The sequence below is a fragment of the Bombina bombina genome, chromosome 3 (assembly GCF_027579735.1).
Source record: "Bombina bombina isolate aBomBom1 chromosome 3, aBomBom1.pri, whole genome shotgun sequence".
Taxonomy (NCBI): Eukaryota; Metazoa; Chordata; class Amphibia; order Anura; family Bombinatoridae; genus Bombina; species Bombina bombina.
In genome coordinates this window covers 752,631,759-752,651,663 of record NC_069501.1, presented here as the reverse complement: position 1 = coordinate 752,651,663, position 19,905 = coordinate 752,631,759, and the positions used below count along the sequence as shown (strand labels likewise).

At 37.9% G+C, this 19,905-nt stretch overlaps 1 protein-coding gene across 1 annotated transcript in view; it reads right to left on the bottom strand.

Moving 5' to 3' along the window:
- Positions 1-19,905, bottom strand: part of DMD (dystrophin) — a 4,487,195-nt gene that overhangs the window by 2,416,428 nt on the left and 2,050,862 nt on the right. Inside the window, exons 32-33 of the mRNA XM_053707599.1 lie at positions 19,104-19,277; positions 14,097-14,252 (exon numbers count right to left, since the gene is read on the bottom strand). Of these exons, the coding sequence (XP_053563574.1) occupies positions 14,097-14,252; positions 19,104-19,277 (330 nt within the window). The remainder of the gene's footprint in view (positions 1-14,096; positions 14,253-19,103; positions 19,278-19,905) is intronic.

Genomic DNA, 19,905 nt, shown 5'->3' with positions numbered 1-19,905 from the left:
CTGACTTTTGCTGGAGCCCTAAACCGAAAGTACACAAAGTCTAAATATACTAAGCCAAAGGTGCGCTAAAAAATATTTTAAATAGCTTTCTTCTTCAATCACATGAAAATGATAAAAATATTAATTTACCTCTCCTCCCTCAAGTAAACTCTTTTTTTCACTTACTATTAAAGTGCAAATGTATTCATTTATTTCTCCTGGATAATAATACTATTTTAAAAGATAGATAATCCCTTTATTACCCATTACCCAGTTTTGCATTCCCAACACAGTTATATTAATATACTTTTTTTACCTCTGTAATTACTTTGTGTCAAAGCCTTTGCAGACTGCCCCCTTATTTCAGTTCATTTGACAGACTTGCATTTAGCCAATTAGTGCCTACTCATTTGTAACTCCATAGGCGTGGTCACAATGCTATCTGTATGGCACACATGAACTTATGCCCTCTAGCTGTGAAAAACTGCCAAATGCATTAAAATAAGGGACGGCCTCAAGGGATTGGAAATTAGCATATGAGCCTACCTAGTTTTAGCTTTCAACAAAGAATACCAAGAGTACAAAGCAAATTTGATGATAAACGTGAATTGGAAAGATGTTTAAAATTGGATTCCCTATCTGAATCATGAAAATTTAATTTTGACTAGACTGTCCCTTTAAACTGCTGGAAACAACTATCCCAGGTTAGTTACTACTCACTATGCTATTGCTTTCCCTCCTGTTGCTGCAGCTTTCTTTAAAGCTGAGTTGATATTTTAACCCCTGAAATGCTGTTTAATGGGGTAGCTCTATCTCTTTGTACTAGGGGCTGCAATCTTGGTGCACAGGTATTCTCACATACTCACCTAGATTACGAGTTTTGCGCTATAGAGGGTGCGAAACAAACACAATCAAAGTTGCATTATTTCACTCTCCCTAGTGCTGCCATTACAAGTTTCTGAAAAGCCTCCTTGTGCGTGCGATATGGTGGCGATAAACTCCATACTGCACAAAAGCCAAGGGCTGAGAATACATGCTTGTGCACGCTTTTCCCCATAGACATCAATGGGGAGAGAGTGTTAGAAAAAAGCCTAACAACTGAAGTGCTAATCGCCGTAACGCAACCCCATTGATGTCTATGGGGAAAAAAAAGTTACGTTTAAACCTAACACCCTAACATAAACCCCAAATCTTAACACCCCTAATCCGCCGCCCCCGACATCGCTGTTACCTAAATAAAGTTATGAACCCCTAATCTTCCACCCCTGACATCGCGGCCACTAATAAAATTTATTAACCCCTATTCCCCTGCACCCTGAAATCGTAGCCACTAACCCCTAAACCTCCGGCCTCCCACATCCCCGCCACTAAATAAACCTATAAACTCCTAAACCGCAGCCCCCCCACATCGTAAAAAAATAAATTAAACTATTAAGCCCTAAACCTAACACCCCCTAACTTTAAGTTAAAATTACAATATAACTCTATTAAAATAAATAAAAACTTACCTGTAAAATAAAAATAAACCTAACATTAAACTACAAATTAACCTAACATAACTAATCTAATAAAATAAAAATTACTACCAGTTAAAATATCTAAATTACAATTGTAAAAAAACCTAACTATAAAAATTAAAAAAAAAATCTAAATTACAACAAAAAAAATACAAATCCTACGAAAAATTAAAAAATCTAAGTTTACCAAAAATAATAAACACTAAAATCACGAAAAATAAAAAACACTAAGATTACAAAAAATAAACGAAATTATCAAAAATAAAAACAATTACACCTAATCTAATAGTCCTATAAAAATAAAAAAGCCCCCCCAAAATAAAAACACCCCCTAGCCTACAATAAAATACCAATAGCCCTTAAAATGGCCTTTTGTAGGGCATTGCCCTAAAGAAATCAGCTCTTTTACCTGTAAAAAAATACAAAGCCCCTCAACAGTAAAACCCACCACCCAACCAACCCCCCAAAATAAAAAAAACCTTACTCTAAAAAAACCTAAGCTTAAAAGGGCATTTAGCTCTTTTGCATTGCCCTTAAAAAGGCATTCAGCTCTTTTAAAAAAGCCCAAATCCTAATCTAAAAAAAACCCCACCCAAATTGTTTCTTAAAAAATCTAAGACTAATCCCAGAAGATCTACTCACAGTTTCTGAAGTCCGGACATTCGGGCGGCAAGGTCTTCATCCATTCCGGGGTGTCTTCCATCTTCATCCCGGCAGCGTGGAACAGAGCTATCCTGGATCCCCTCCTGCATGGAGCGTCCTCTTCATACAGTAGCCGCCGTACACTAAAGTATAATGCAAGGTAGCCTTTTCAAAATGGCATCCCTTGCATTCCTACTGGCTGATTTGATTCTTCAAATTCAAATCAGCCAATAGGATAAAAGCTTATTAAATCCTATTAGCGGTGACGGTATGAAGAGGATACTCCGCGCAGGATAGGATCCAGGATAACTCCACGCCGCCGGGATGAAGATAGAGTACACCCTAGGGGATGGATGAAGACCTCGCCGCCTGGATGAAGACTTCTCTTTGTCTGGATGTACGGACTTCAGAAACCGTAAGTAGATTTTCTGGGGCTAGTGTAAGGTTTTTTTAAAAAAAAAATTTGGGTGGGTTTTTGGGCTTTTTTGAAAAAGCTGAATGCACTTTTAAGGGTAATGCAAAAGAGCTAAATGCCATTAGTTTATTATCTGTTCCATTTCTTTTATCAATTTTTCAAATAATACATTTTTACTTTATATTCTACACCCATCTTCTCCTCACTTTAGGTCTCCTTCCTTACATCTGTGAAACATCTTCTGAGCAACTTTTATTCTATGACAATAGCACTTGCCATCAAACTTTCCTTCATTTAACCATTGCTCAAAGTTATTTTAAAAAATATTCATAACAAGAATATTCCAACTGTTCAAATGAGTTTTTATCTCTGATCATTTAAGTGATGTATATGTTTAACAATTATCAAAGTGAAATTTAGTTCTAGTAGTAATCTCTAGTAATTTTCAAAATCCCTCTTCTTTGTCCCATTATTCCACCAGATTTCTCTCCATTCCATGCTCATGTCCTAATGTCCTTTCTCAAGACAATTAAATGGGCTCCAGTTATTCATGTCCGGGAGGGCAATGTTCACAGCTAGGGAACCTGTCTGCCTATGACTGTGATGAGCACATTTATCATTGTGTGAGCATCTGCTTGTTTAATTCCATCTTCTTGTCTTGCGCAAACTAATCCCACTAAAGCGGAAGCTGTGAATCAACCTGGTCAAAGCTGGTGTCTGAGAGGTAAAACCTTCTGGTTCTTAATTATCACTTGTAAGCTTGCTTGTGTGAGACTGCAATGCAAGAGCTCCAATGCTCTCTCTTCTGCTTGATAAATGGAACCCTATGGGGTCAATTTATTAAAGTCTGGTGGACATGATACACTGTAGCGTATCATGTCCGCCAGACATTGATGAATGCGTACAGCATACGCATTCCGTATTCATCATTGCACAAGCAGTTCAAGTGAACTGCTTGTGCAATACCGCCCCCTCCAGATTCGTGACCAATCAGCCGTTAGCAGGGGGTTTCAATCAGCCTTATCGTATAGGATTGGGCAGATTGCTGTACGCCGCCTCAGAGATGGCGTATGAGTTAAGGAGCAGCAGTCTATAGACCGCTGTTTCTCAACTCCTGTTTCCAGCGAGCCTGAAGGCTCACGCGGAAACAGGGTGAATTGGCCCAATTCAGCCAATAATAATTTGACTCCTTGATCTCTATCGACATTTTTACACATATAATCACACATTTACACATACATACAAATATATTAATATGTATAGATACTTTGGAGCCCTTTCCACTCAAATACCTTAAAATAAGAAACAAATTTTGTATTAATCTTTAATTTTGTTTTTACTGTGTATGTACTGTAAACATTTTACATTCCAATGTTCTTCACATAGGGGAAAATGTTCTATGTATTCATATATATCTGTATATACCTATAACTATATATATTTACACACAAACACACAGCTCTGGAGGCCATATCTTCAGAAGGATATAAATAAACTGGAAGGAGGGTTACTAAATGGTACATGGTAAAAAAAATCCAACTTAAAACAAAAATGAATGGCTTAAATATGTATTGCTTAAAGGAGAGAAATGAGAGAGGGGATACAATAGAAAATGGGGGGTAATTATCAAGCCGTCAACTTTTCTGCCTTCGCCGGCCCAATACGCCCGCCTAAGCTCGCCTCACATCGCCGCCACGGACCTGAAAAAATACGCCTAAGTTATAAAAAAAAGCTGTCAAAAAGCCGCGGGGCGATGAGCAGTGGACTGTGAGAGTTATCACTCATCCGATCTCGCTGCTCTTCGGCTGTTTGACAGCTTTCTTGCTAGCCTGTCACTAAGCACCCACACTAAACTGCACTGTTCTACCCCCTATACCGGCGTCCCCGGAGCCCCCCGCAACTAAATAAAGTTACTAACCCCTAAACTGACACTCCTAGACCCCGCCGCAACTATAAAAAATGTATTAACCCCTAAACCGCCGCTCCTAGACCTCGCCGCAAGTCTTATAAATGTATTAACCCCTAAACCGCCGCTCCCAGACACCGCTGCCACCTACATTATACCTAGTAACCCCTATCCTGCCCCCCTATACTGCCGCCCTCTGTAATAAAGTTATTAACCCCTATCCTGCTGATCCCGCACCTCGCTGCAAATAAAAAAATTGTTTAACCCCTAAACCGCCGCTCCCTGAACCCACCGCAACCTATATTAAATTTATTAACCCCTATCCTGCCCCCCCCTACACCGTCGCCACCTATAATACATTTATTAACCCCTATCCTGCCCCCCACTACACCGCCGCCACTGTAATAAAATTATTAACCCCTAAACCTAAGTCTAACACTAACCCTAACACCCCCCTAACTTAAATATTAATTAAATACATCTAAATCATATTTATATTATTAACTAAGTTGATCCTATTTAAAACTAAATACTTACCTATAAAATAAACCCTAATATAGCTACAATATAAATAATAATTATATTGTAGCTATCTTAGGATTTATTTTTATTTTACAGGTACCTTTCAATTTATTTTAACTAGGTACAATAGCTATTAAATAGTTATTAACTATTTAATAGCTTACCTAGCTAAAATAAAGAGAAATTAACCTGTAAAATAAAAACTAACCTAAGTTACAATTACACCTAACACTACACTATACTTTAATAAATTATTCCTATTTAAAACTAAATACTTACCTGTAAAATAAACCCTAATATAGCTACAATATAATTAATAATTACATTGTAGCTATCTTAGGATTTATATTTATTTTACAGGCAACTTTGTATTTATTTTAGCTAGTTAGAATAGTTATTAAATAGTTATTAACTATTTAATAACTACCTAGCTAAAAGAAATACACAATTACCTGTAAAATAAATCCTAACCTAAGTTACAATTAAACCTAACACTACACTATCATTAAATTAATTAATTAAACTACCTACAAATAACTACAATTAAATACAATTACATAAACTAACTAAAGTACAAAAAATAAAAAAAGCTAAGTTACAAAAAATAAAAAATAAAAGTTACAAACATTTAAAAACATATTACAACAATTTTAAGCTACTTACACCTAATCTAAGCCCCCTAATAAAATAACAAACCCCCCCAAAATAAAAAAAATGCCCTACCCTATTCTACATTAAAAAGTAAACAGCTCTTTTGCCTTACCAGCCCTTAAAAGGGCCTTTTGTGGGGGCATGCCCCAAAGTTCAGCTCTTTTGCCTGTAAAAGAAAAATACAACCCCCCCCAACATTAAAACCCACCACCCACATACCCCTAATCTAACCCAAACCCCCCTTAAAATAACCTAACACTAATCCCCTGAAGATCATCCTACCTTTAGTTGTCTTCACTCAGCCGAGCCACCGATGGAACTGAAGAGGACATCCGGACCGGCAGAAGTTATCCTCCAAGGGGCGCTGAAGAAATCTTCCATCCGATGAAGTGATCCTCCAAGTGGCGCTGAAGAAATCTTCCATCCGGGCGAGGTCATCTTCCAAGAGGCGCTGAAGAAGTCTTCTATCCGGGCAAGGTCATCGTCGAAGCCGGGTCTTGAATCTTCATCCCGCCGACGCGGAACATCCTCCTTTCCCGACGAACTACCGACGAATGAAGGCTCCTTTAAGGGATGTCATCCAAGATGGCGTCCCTTCAATTCCGATTGGCTGATAGGATTCTATCAGCCAGTCGGAATTAAGGTAGGAAAAATCTGATTGGCTGATGGAATCAGCCAATCAGATTCAAGTTCAATCCGATTGGCTGATCCAATCAGCCAATCAGATTGAGCTCGCATTCTATTGGCTGTTCCGATCAGCCAATAGAATGCGAGCTCAATCTGATTGGCTGATTGGATCAGCCAATCGGATTGAACTTGAATCTGATTGGCTGATTCCATCAGCCAATCAGATTTTTCCTACCTTAATTCCGATTGGCTGATAGAATCCTATCAGCCAATCGGAATTGAAGGGACGCCATCTTGGATGACGTCCCTTAAAGGAGCCTTCATTCGTCGGTAGTTCGTCGGGAAAGGAGGATGTTCCACGTCGGCGGGATGAAGATTCAAGACCCGGCTTCGACGATGACCTCGCCCGGATAGAAGACTTCTTCAGCGCCTCTTGGAAGATGACCTCGCCCGGATGGAAGATTTCTTCAGCGCCGCTTGGAGGATCACTTCATCGGATGGAAGATTTCTTCAGCGCCCCTTGGAGGATAACTTCTGCCGGTCTGGATGTCCTCTTCAGTTCCATCGGTGGCTCGGCTGAGTGAAAACAACTAAAGGTAGGATGATCTTCAGGGGATTAGTGTTAGGTTATTTTAAGGGGGGTTTGGGTTAGATTAGGGGTATGTGGGTGGTGGGTTTTAATGTTGGGGGTGTTGTATTTTTCTTTTACAGTCAAAAGAGCTGAACTTTGGGGCATGCCCCCACAAAAGGCCCTTTTAAGGGCTAGTAAGGCAAAAGAGCTGTTTACTTTTTAATGTAGAATAGGGTAGGGCATTTTTTTATTTTGGGGGGGTTTGTTATTTTATTAGGGGGCTTAGAATAGGTGTAAGTAGCTTAAAATTGTTGTAATATGTTTTTAAATGTTTGTAACCTATTTTTTTTATTTTTTGTAACTTAGCTTTTTTTATTTTTTGTACTTTAGTTAGTTTATGTAATTGTATTTAATTGTAGTTATTTGTAGGTAGTTTAATTAATTAATTAATTTAATGATAGTGTAGTGTTAGGTTTAATTGTAACTTAGGTTAGGATTTATTTTACAGGTAATTTTGTATTTCTTTTAGCTAGGTAGTTATTAAATAGTTAATAACTATTTAATAACTATTCTAACTAGCTAAAATAAATACAAAGTTACCTGTAAAATAAATATAAATCCTAAGATAGCTACAATGTAATTATTAATTATATTGTAGCTATATTAGGGTTTATTTTACAGGTAAGTATTTAGTTTTAAATAGGAATAATTTATTAAAGTATAGTGTAGTGTTAGGTGTAATTGTAACTTAGGTTAGTTTTTATTTTACAGGTTAATTTCTCTTTATTTTAGCTAGGTAAGCTATTAAATAGTTAATAACTATTTAATAGCTATTGTACCTAGTTAAAATAAATTGAAAGGTACCTGTAAAATAAAAATAAATCCTAAGATAGCTACAATATAATTATTATTTATATTGTAGCTATATTAGGGTTTATTTTATAGGTAAGTATTTAGTTTTAAATAGGATCAACTTAGTTAATAATATAAATATGATTTAGATTTATTTGATTAATATTTAAGTTAGGGGGTGTTAGGGTTAGTGTTAGACTTAGGTTTAGGGGTTAATAATTTTATTACAGTGGCGGCGGTGTAGTGGGGGGCAGGATAGGGGTTAATAAATTTATTATAGGTGGCGACGGTGTAGGGGGGGCAGGATAGGGGTTAATAAATTTAAGATAGGTTGCGGCGGGTTCAGGGAGCGGCAGTTTAGGGGTTAAACTATTTATTTATTTGCGGCGAGGTGCGGGATCAGCAGGATAGGGGTTAATAACTTTATTACAGAGGGCGGCGGTATAGGGGGGGCAGGATAGGGGTTAATAGGTATAATGTAGGTGGCGGTGGGCTCTGGAAGCGGCGGTTTAGGGGTTAAGACATTTATTATAGTTGCGGTGGGCTCCGGGAGCAGCGGTTTAGGGGGTAATAACTTTATTTAGTTGCGGCGGTGTAGGGGGGGCAGATTAGGGGTGTTTAGACTCGGGGTACGTGTTAGGTGTAGACAGCTCCCATAGGAATCAATGGGATATCTTGCAGCAGCTAACTTGTACTTTCGCTATGGTCAAACTCCCATTGATTCCTATGGGATCCGCCGCCTCCAGGCTGGCGGATTGAAAACCAGGTACGCTGGGCCGTAAAAGTGCAGAGCGTACCTGCTAGTTTTTTGATAACTAGCAAAAGTAGTGAGATTGTGCCGCACTTGTGTGCGGAACATCTGGAGTGACGTAAGAATCGATCTGTGTCGGACGGAGTCCGGCGGATCGAAGCTTACGTCACAAAATTCTACTTTTGTCGGTCTGAAGCCTTTGATAACTAAGGCGAATCAGCCTCGCCACAAATACGCTGCGGAATTCCAGCGTATTTGAGGTTGACGGCTTGATAACTAGGCCCCAATATATTAAGAGCCCTAATAAAGCTGAGACTGTAAGTATTTTTCACAAAAAGAGCCACACCCTAACAAGGAGTCATGATCTGAAAATGAAGGTAGTAGATTCAGGAGTAATTTGCAGAAGAATGAATTTGGAGCACCAAATAAACTTAATAGAAAGGGTTGTTGATTCACGGAATAAACTTCCTTTAGCAGTGATACAGATAAATACTTAGGGAGACAAAAAGAAGACCTGGGATATGCACAATGCTATTTTATGAACTCCTTAAGCTTACACTTTATAGGACATTTGGCCAGACTTGTTGGGCTTGTCGTTCTTATCTGCTGTCAAAATCTATGTTTCTATTATTTATTCTAGTTAGTGTTTATACCTTATAAGTTGCACTGCTAATGGTAAAGACGAGAAGCATGTCAGCAAATTTGATCTGTTTTACTACCATACCTTAGGTAGCACATACTTTTGTGGGGTATTTACATTTTCTAGCAAGTGGTACTTATACTTGCATGAGATTTTATCAAGCAAGTAAACTGAATGATATGTACCTGCGACAATGAAACTCTAAAACCAAATGATTTATATTTGGCTTGTCTTCCTTTCTTCATCTCCCCCATTCAACACTGGAAGCACAAAGCCTCCTATTGAGTTTTATTCCTGTTCATTATAGGCCAAAATTAAGCAACATGTCTAATTTCAAACTGGCATTTAATAAAAGGTTGAAGCAATTTGACAGCTTAATTAAGAACTACTCCCTAGTCATATTTTTAAATTAGCCTATGGTCTCCTACCTCGAACATTTCAGGTTTTATAGCACAATGCTCCTGTATCAAGGCACATAGCATGAAAAAGACCTTTGTTGGTTTCAGATAAAAATGACTTAACACTAATACTAAATTCACAGGGAGTCCTGCAAACGGCAATGAAACAGATTAGAATAATGTATGCTGTGACATTTCTGAATCTTATGTGCACTAGACTGCGGATGGTGTAGGTAGAAGTGGTAATGGACAAACACCCTGCTGGCAAGCCTGCAGCACAAATTTAATCAGACTAGCATTGCTGAATTTTAACAATCTGCATTACTTTGGAGAGATACCATCCATATTCAATATATAGAGCATGTTTACATTTTTTATATTTACATGAGAAAAACTTAAAATCATCTTCCTAAATCTTTATTTTTCATTTGGACTACTGTGCACTACTAAAATGATTACAGACATTCAGCTCATAATCAAAATAGGATATGTGTATTTAATTGTTTCCTTAAATCGGGCAATAAAGAGTTTTTTTTATTATAAATAGCATATAACAGCAATTAAGTACTATATTATGAAGGATCTGCATACAAAATATATTTTTAAAGCGTTTAAAATGGTCACCTTATCAGCACAATATGCAGAGGTCCTACTCAACAGAGGGACCTGGTGACAAATTATTTTGCCCCCAAAGGTAACTCAGTAATAAGCAATAGTAATAATATGATTTTTATTATATATAAATATGTGTGTGTATGTATAAATGTATATTTTTTATATAAATGTATATATATATATATATATATATATATATCAATGTAAATATTTGCATAGGAAATTAGTACATCTAAGCAAGTATCCCCGCTTGCTTTTCCCCAGAAATTCTTAATATGCAATGTTTCCAATGCACAAGAGAATTGTGGGTAAGATATGAAAATTAGGTATGCAAATTCTCAGTTTTTTGCTTCAAAAATACTGTTTTAACACAGCGATCCTTTTAAACAGGAATATTACAGCAAACCAGAAATCACTCACTATACAAGCCTGTTTCGTTCTTTTTAGAACTCATCAGTAGGAGATAGATTTCTGATTGCTGCATTGGAAAAGCTATTTTCATGGTTAAACCAAAATTCATTAAAATTATGGGGGGGGAGATAAATCTATAGGTATAGATATGTATTTTACCTGAACAGTATCATATATACATATATATATATATATTTTTAAATAATAAAAAGTAGATTATTTATTTTCTATGTGAAAAACATACAAATATAAAATATGCACAACGCGCATTGGGGTTCACAACTAACGTGGTTAGGTTAGCGCAAATTATGAAATGGTATCTTTAATGAGCATTAGTAAAAAATTAAATATAAAATATTTTTAAAACGTATTTAAAATGATTTAAAACTATAAATACTGTAATATATAGATATCTATATATATTTTATGGATAATTTAGAATATTTTATAGTATAGTACAATAATATTTCAGTTGTTCGCTAAAAGCCAAAAAAACCAATATCGCTCGCGCCCAACAGTTAGCTCACCATTCATAATCTAGCCCTAAATATATATTATACTAAATAAATATTAGAATTTGTGTATATTAACATTATTATTGTGGTATATTTTTAATGTTTGCCCCCCCCCCCAAAACTTTATGCATACACCCAAACATAAAACAAAGAGTGAAACACATTTTCCATTATACCACATAATAAAATCAACTTAATAAATACACGTTTTTAATGTGTATTTATTAAGTTGATTTATCCTAAAAACACCAGTAGTGTTGCAATTGTACTATTAAGCAAATATTTCCCAAAACCTTACTTATATTTAGGTGCTTTTTTAGGTAATATATTAAAAAAAAAGAAAAGAAAATGATTTTCAAGATGGAAAGTTCATAGTTTGGCTTTCTAAAATAATAATAAAAAAAAAGTGGAAGTTATTTTAACTGATTTAGATCATACCAATCGTATTTTTTTTCAAATGACAGTTAAGTATAAATAAAATCCTGTGTATATTTAAAATGTAATTTTTTCCTTATGATTTGACATTGCTTAAAATAATATTAAATGAAATAAAGAAAGCTCTACCCTGAATGTTAACATTTTATAAATAACTTAATAAAATGACGCCTTACGTTGCACTTTAGTCAACTGTATTTCAATCAACCAATATTTTTGAGATTTAAAACATACTTCTGAACTCAGCTGTCAGTAGCTTCATTTTTGACCAAATATAAACCAAACAATTAATTACCGATTCATCCTGAGTATAATAGCCCATTTGCTCTTTTTGACAAATCTCAGTGATGTTAAATGCATTTCTTAAAGCTTTTATTTTTTCTTACAAACAATAAATGTGAGAATATTATAGGAAGAAATATACATAAAAAATAGTCTAATCCTGGAAGAAAATGTTTTCTGCAGTCATATTAATAAAACTCTGAAATTTCAAATGTCACCTCCATTTTTTCCATAAATGCAAATCTTAATATATTTTACAGTTGTAATATTCCATGTTAAAAAATACTTGGAATGGATATCTGGGTTGCATACCACCAGAAGATTCTAAATAGAAGCCTATTAAATTTTATTGGTGGTCTAGCAATGGATCATAAAATTCAAAAATGATCATCATCTAAATGAAAATATATAATATGTATTTTTTTCGATTTATTGTAAATATGTATTACAATAAAAATGATGTAATGTTTATTTATTTATTATATATTATACATTATTTAGTCCTTCAATTATGAAAGTGTGGGAGGACAATTTTCCCAACAAGGAAACCCGTACATCCACATTGAAGACTAGCGAGGTGACATGCGCAAGCACATGTTCAGCCCATTCCCATTCTCTCAGGCAACCAATTGTGTGAAATAAGGGCTTGTAAATCATCCAACATAAATCAGCCTGGGATGATTCAACTTTATCCCCTCTAAGGGATTGATTAAGGGGCAGTAGTGTTAATCCAAATTTTTTTAAGTTAAATCTGTTAATCTTAATACTGAAGCCAACTTAAAATCCATGGACCATGTACACGTGGTTCTTAAAGGGACATTAAAGGGACACTCAGGTCAAATTAAATTTTCATGATTCAGATACAGCATGTAATTTTAAACAACTTTCCAATTTACTTCCATTAAAAAAATGTGCACATTCTTTTATATTTACACTTTTTGAGTCACCAGCTCCTACTGAGCATGTGCAATAATTCACTGAATATACGTATATGCATTTGTGATTGGCTGATTGCTATCACATGGTACAGAGGGAATGGAAATATACATAGCTTTGAAATCTACTACTTATTTGAAATTCAGAGTAAATGCTATTGTATTGTCTTGTAATCTTGCATCTGTTGATTATGCAAATCTGTGTTTAAACACTTTGAAATTGTAATATAAATTGATAAATTGTATATATAAAAAAAACTCTGCAGTATACTTTCATTTTATATTTTGCCCCCTTTTCCTGTAAATCTATTCTGAAATTGAGAGCTTTTTAGTTCCTGTTAGAAGTGGAATTGCAGAACAGTATTATATTCCACACAGCCATTGGCTGCACACTCTAGTGACCTATTTATACTTTCCCTGACTGGCCACAGCAGAGAAGGTAACCTAAGTTACAATATGGCAGCTCCAATTTTTTTATAGACACTAAAACTTTACACTTAATTTGTCAATATTTAAACATATGAAACTTTAAAAATTACATCTACATGTTATTCTCAGACTAATATTTTCTTTGAATGCATCATTCTATCTAGCATTTATTTAGTGTTTAATGTCCCTTTAAGGCCTGATTGATCACCGGCTATTAAGCAGAACTTACACTGCTTTATTGGTGGACAGTGACATACCTCACAAATATGCAATCAAAAATGTTTTGATTGTTTTTTCTCAGTACAGGAATATCCATTTTACAAAAAAAAGTTTGTAAAGTTAATGCAAATGAAATAAGCTATCTTTAAATGCTCAAAATAGACAAAACAAAAAAATTGTTGTGTCATGTTGGAGGCATATAACTGCCAGTTTATAGTAGTTGGAAGTGTCAAGTTTAGAAGTAAACTCACATTCCATCTGTATGCCAGATGTTTTAACAAGAAAGGTAGGTATATGATGGACATTGCACAATTTAATGTATATATATTTTTCTCTGTCTTATTAAATGTTACAATACACATATACCTTACTATCTCTACCTTTGTTTGTTTTTTTGCCTTCTGCTATTTAGTCTCCACACATTGGATCTATGAATTTGAGGAGAGTGTGTTTTAATAGATAGTAAGATAGTAAAGAACCAGTCATGCTCCATGTAAAAGTAAGGTTTTTTTTTTTACATATGGAATACTGTCCTTTGTAGCCCTTATTTATTATTTTGTATTATTTATATGGAAATTTAATGAAATGCAGAGATTGTTTGATCCAAAGGGTATAAGGATTTGGTGCCAATTATCTTACTTAATTTGCATTATTTCTTTGAATGTGTGCCACTGATTATCAAATTATGGTTCCAATTTTAAATGTAATTTTAATTGTACAATTTTCTAATAAACAATAGTTACAATCTTTAGTTTATATGGTACTCATTAAACTGAAAATGTACCTTTGCTCCAAGTTCATTGTATTCAACCTTTAATGCAGTAAGTCTTTCATCCAGGTCTTTGGGATTCTCGGTTTGCTGTTTCTGAACAATCTGGCGACCAGTTTTTATCACTGTTTCTACTTCTGATTTCACTTCACTCAAAATTTTATACATTTTCTGTTGGTTGACAGACATGAAAACAAAAAAGATAAATGCAAATATTATGTTTATTTGTAGATAATGCTATAAAAAAAATAAAAAAAATTATGTGACGTCTTCACCCCTTCCTCAGACCCCGAACCATCACAGAATAAATCCGTTTGCTGTGAGTTAAAAATCCAGAGAGTGCAATTTGTTTTTGGAAATATTATACATTTTTTTTTCTGCACCCTGTTACTGAAATATTTTTATAGTAAGTGGTAGTGCGCTTACTCTGGGATTTATATATAAGAAGTTGTTGTAACTTTACTTGAACCATTTATAAAAAACTAGTCCTAAATCCCGTTCACACGTGCCATTTTTTGCAGTACAGTGGTCCCACCCCTTGCTCTCTCCCTCCCCCTCTCTTTTGCTCTCTCTCCCCCCTCTCTTTTGCTCTCTCTCTCCCCCCCCTCTTTTGCTCTCTCCTCCTCCCCCCTCTCTTTTGCTCTCTCCCCCTCTCTTTTGAGCTCTCTCTCTCTCTCCCCCTCTCATTTGAGCTCTCTCCCCACTCTCTTTTGCACTCTCTCTTTCCCCCTCTCTTTTGCGCTCTCTCTCTCCCCCTCTCTTTTGCGCTCTCTCTCTCCCCCTCTCTTTTGCGCTCTCTCTCTCCCCCTCTCTTTTGCGCTCTCTCTCTCCCCCTCTCTTTTGCGCTCTCTCTCTCCCCCTCTCTTTTGCGCTCTCTCTCTCTCCCCTCTCTTTTGCACTCTCTCCCCCTCTTTTTTGCGCTGTCTCCCGCCTCTTTTTTGCGCTCTCTCCCCCCTCTCTTTTGCGCGCTCTCTCTCCCCCTCTCTTATGTGCTCTCTCTCTTCCCATCTATTTTGCGCTCTCTCCCCCTCACTCTCTCCCCTCTCTTGCACTCTCTCTCTCCCCTTCTTTTGTGCTCTCTCCCCCCCTCTTTTGCGCTCTCTCTCTTCCCTCTCTCTTTTGCGCTCTCTCCCCCTCTCTTTTGTGCTCTCTCCTCCACTTTTGCGCTCTCTCTCTCCTCCATCTCTTTTGCGCTCTCTCTCCCCCATCTCTTTTGTGCTGTTCCCCCCCTCTCTCTCTTCCCTCTCTTTTGTGCTCTCTCTCCCCCCTTTCACTCCCCTCTCTTTTGCGCTCTCTCTCCCCCTCTCTTTTGCGCTCTCTCTCTCTCCCCCTCTCTTTTGTGCTCTCCCCCATCTCTTTTGCGCTCTCCCCCCTCTCTTTTGCGCTCTCCCCCCCTCTCTTTTGCGCTCTCTCTTCCCCTCTCTTTTGTGCTCTCTCTCTCCCTCATCTCTTTTGCGCTCTCTCCCCCTCTCTCTCTCCCCCCTCTTTTGCGCTCTCTCTCTCACCCCTCTCTTTTGCGCTCTCTCTCTCCTCCATCTCTTTTGCGCTCTCTCTCCCCCATCTCTTTTGTGCTCTTTCCCCCCTCTCTTTTGCGCTTTCCCTCTCCCCCTCTCTTTTGCGCTCTCTCTCCCCCCTCTCTTTTGCGCTCTCTTCCCCCTCTCTTTTGGTCTCTTTTGCAATTTCTCTCCCCCTCTCTTTTGCGCTCTCTCTCCACCCTCTCTTTTGCACTCTCTCTCCCCCTCTCTTTTGTGCTCTCCCTCCCCCCTCTCTTTTGCGCTTTCCCTCCCCCCTCTTTTTTGCGCTCTCACCCCCCTCTCTTTTGCTCTCTCTCCCGCCTCTCTTTTGCGCTCTCTCTCCCCCTCTCTTTTGCACTCTCTCTCTCTTCCATCTCTTTTGCGCTCTCTCTCCCCCATCTCTTTTGTGCTCTTTCCCCCCTCTCTTTTGCGCTTTCCCTCTCCCCCTCTCTTTTGCACTCTCTCTCCCCCTCTCTTTTGTGCTCTCCCTCCCCCCTCTCTTTTGCGCTTTCCCTCCCCCCTCTTTTTTGCGCTCTCTCTCCCTCCTCTCTTTTGCGCTCTCTCTCCCCCTCTCTTTTGCACTCTCTCTCCCCCTCTCTTTTGCGCTCTCTCTCCCCCTCTCTTTTGCGCTCTCTCTCCCCCTCTCTTTTGCGCTTTCTCTCCCCCATCTCTTTTGCGCTCTCTCCCCCCATCTCTTTTGCGCTCTCTCCCCCATCTCTTTTGCGCTCTCTCCCCCCTCTCTTTTGCGCTCTTCCCCCCTCTCTTTTGCACTCTTCCCCCTCTCTTTTGCGCTCTCTCTCTCTCTCTCTCTCTTACCTCTTTTGCGCTCTCTCTCCTTCCTCTTTTGCTTTCTCTCTACCCCCTCTCTACTGCGCTCTCTCTCCCCTCTCTTTTGCGCTCTCCCCCCTCTCTTTTGTGCTCTCTCTCTCCCCCCTCTTTTGCTCTCTCTCTCTCCCCCTCTTTTGCTCTCTCTCTCCCCCTCTCTTTTGCGCTCTCTCTCTCCCCCTCTTTTGCACTCTCTCTCCCCCTCTCTTTTGTGATCTCTCTCTCCCCCTCTCTTTTGCACTCTCTCTCCCCCTCTTTTGTGCTCTCTCCCCCTCTCTTTTGTGCTCTCTCTCCCCCCTCTTTTGCGCTCTCTCTCTCTCCCCCTCTCTTTTGTGCTCTCTCCCCTCCTTTGTTTTGCGCTCTCTCTCTCCCCCTCTCTTTTGCGCTCCCCCCCTCTCTTTTGCTCTCACTTTCTCCCCCCCTCACTCTCCCCCCCTCGCTCTCCTTCCTCTCTCTCCCCCACCCCTCCTTCTCCCCACCCCTCTCCCCCCCTCTCCCCCTCTCTCTCTCCCCTCCTCTATCTCTCTCCTCTCATCTCTCTCCCCCCCTCTCTATCTCTCTCCCCTCTCTCTCTCTCCTCTCTCTCTATCTCTCTCCCCTCTCTCTCTCTCCTCTCTCTCTATCTCTCTCCCCTCTCTATCTCTCTCCCCTCTCTATCTCTCTCCCCTCTCTATCTCTCTCCCCTCTCTATCTCTCTCCCCTCTCTATCTCTCTCCCCTCTCTATCTCTCTCCCCTCTCTATCTCTCTCCCCTCTCTATCTCTCTCCCCTCTCTATCTCGCGACCGCATATGACCATGCCCCCTTTACGGCCGGTCACGCCCCCTTCACGTCGGCCATGCCCCTGCTCACACCCGGCCATGCCCACTTCTGCCGCAGATCAGCTGCTGCTAGGGACTCAAAGGCCAGGTGTGTTTGTCCTCGTGCTGTCTCTACTGCGCATGACAGCTTCGGACAAACACACTTGGGCCTCTAGTTATCAAGGTCTGTCGGACCTGATATGACAGTGCGGATCAGGTCCCCCAGACCTCGCTGAATACGGCAAGCAATACGCTCGCCATATTCAGCATTGCACCAGCAGCTCACAAGAGCTGTTTGTGCAACGCCGCCCCCTGCAGACTCGCGGCCAATGGGCCACCAGCAGGGGGGTGTCAATCAACCCAATCATACTCGTGCTCAGAGCAGGCGGACAGGTTATGGAGCAGCGGTCTTTCTGACCGCTGCCTCATAACTGCTGTTTTTGGCGAGCCTGCAGGCTCGCCAGAAACACAGGGCATCAAGCTCCATTCGGAACTTGATACATATGCCCCTTGGACTTTCATATAATAGGATGATGGTAGAAGTACATTACTATTGAAGGTGTTGACTAATCATATTAGAGGGGAACAGTCATGGTGTATTAGCTATCCATTTTATGTTTCATCCCTGTTAATGGAATTTACATTTTATTAAGACTTCATAAAATACAGTAACGTTTAAATTGTAATTATTTTGGAGATGTATGGATCACCTGCAAAGCATGAATACTATTATACAAATAATATTATCCTTTATATCTTTATCTTAAATTTTCACCGCTATAACATAAAGGGAGTTTCAGCATTTGCTTGCAAGTAGAGAGAATAATAGTACTATATGTATCTTTATTTCTGATTGGAATATAGTATAACTCCAAATTATCCAAATGATTCTTGTGGAAAACACTGGAAATTTGTATGTCTTTAGAATTAATTCAACCATGTTTAAAGCACATTTGAAGGATTAAATAGCTTCTATTTATATGTAATCAAAGAGTAGCAATACTTCCTGCAGGTCAATCCAGAGCCATATAGAAAAGTATCAAGTGCATAGTAATAAATCTATTGGGGTTAAAATAACAATTAAAAAAACAACAACAAACAAACATACATACAAATAGAGGTTAATTTGTTATTATCAGGAATAAAAAAAACCCAACCAAATATATAGACTTCAAATACGGAAGACCCCCCCCCCCCCCCCGAAAAAAAAGTGTTTTAAATTGAACTATTAATTCTATAATAGGGTTAACCTCATTAAAATTTTTAAAAAATACATATCTTTGTTTGATTTTAATATAAGAAATATAATAGATGTAGATAAAAAAACACGCCAAAGCAAACTACTACAAACTGTCCAAGTACAAAAGCAAATGCTTAACTCTGTATGCTCCATAATATTACAGATATGAGCAAATAAATGTAAGTATGCATGTTTGCCACTGAATATGTGAAATAAAATGAATGTTTACTAGTTTTTTCCAAGACCACATGAGTAAAGAGATAAATGATACTTTAAACTCATCTTTATCTTAAGTGTTCAGAATAATTTACCACTTGCTATGCTTACCGGACCTTTTAACGACCTTACAAACAAACAGATTAAATACACATTTGTTCTGTGTTGCTTCATTAACCACAATAATTGAGAAATACAGTAGATAGGATAGCAAAAACAGAGTATAATACTTGCATATACTTAACATAGGATTGTAGACTGTAGATCATCTGATTTTATTAGGTCATTATAGTAAAATCCCATCATAAACCTATTTTGAATCATTTACTGCAACATGATTGCTTATACTGCTGTACTGAGAAGCATATGGATCATACTAGAGTGAATTTGTAATGGATCTGTGGATCATGATTCTTCTGTGGCACTTACCATACAATGATCAAGCTGTGTTTGAACCAATTCCTGTTCAAAATTCTTCATCTCTAAAACAGGCAAGTCAACTTTTACCTCATCTAGAATTCTCTTAGATTCTAAGAGACGTTGCTCAAAATTGGCCGGTTTCTGGAACAATCGAAACTTTGTAGATACTTCCTGCAGTTTTTTCTGGAAAGAGATGACTTGTGTCAGTGGGAATATAATACATATATATTAAATATTAAATTCCAAAAAATATGAAGAAAATGGTTAATATATTACTGGAAAAAGTGTAGGGTATCTACATGGCAAAAAAAGTGGCTGCACCATCAATGCCTATCATGATTCTTATATATAGTTTAATTAAACATTATCTGATTAAATGGGTCACAATGCTTATTTTAATGAATAAGACATGGGTCCTTTGAAATGCGTAAGGATTAATGTACATGCATACTTGTGCACCACTATGACTTTATTATAAGATGAGTTTATCTAAATGGGATTCAATATACAAATCTATCTATCATCTATCTATTTATCTATCATATATCTATCTATCTATCTATCTATCAACCCCTATGCTCATTCATCACCATGTTAAAGGGACAGTCTACACCAGAATTTGTATTGTTTTAAAAGATAGTTAATCCCTTTATTACCCATTTCCCAGTTTTGCATAACCAACACAGTTATATTAATATGCTTTTAACCTCTGTGATTATCTTGTATCTAAGCCTCTGCAAACTGCCCCTTTTTTCAGTTATTTTGACAGACTTGCATTCTAGCCAATCAGTGCCTGCTCCCAGATAACTTC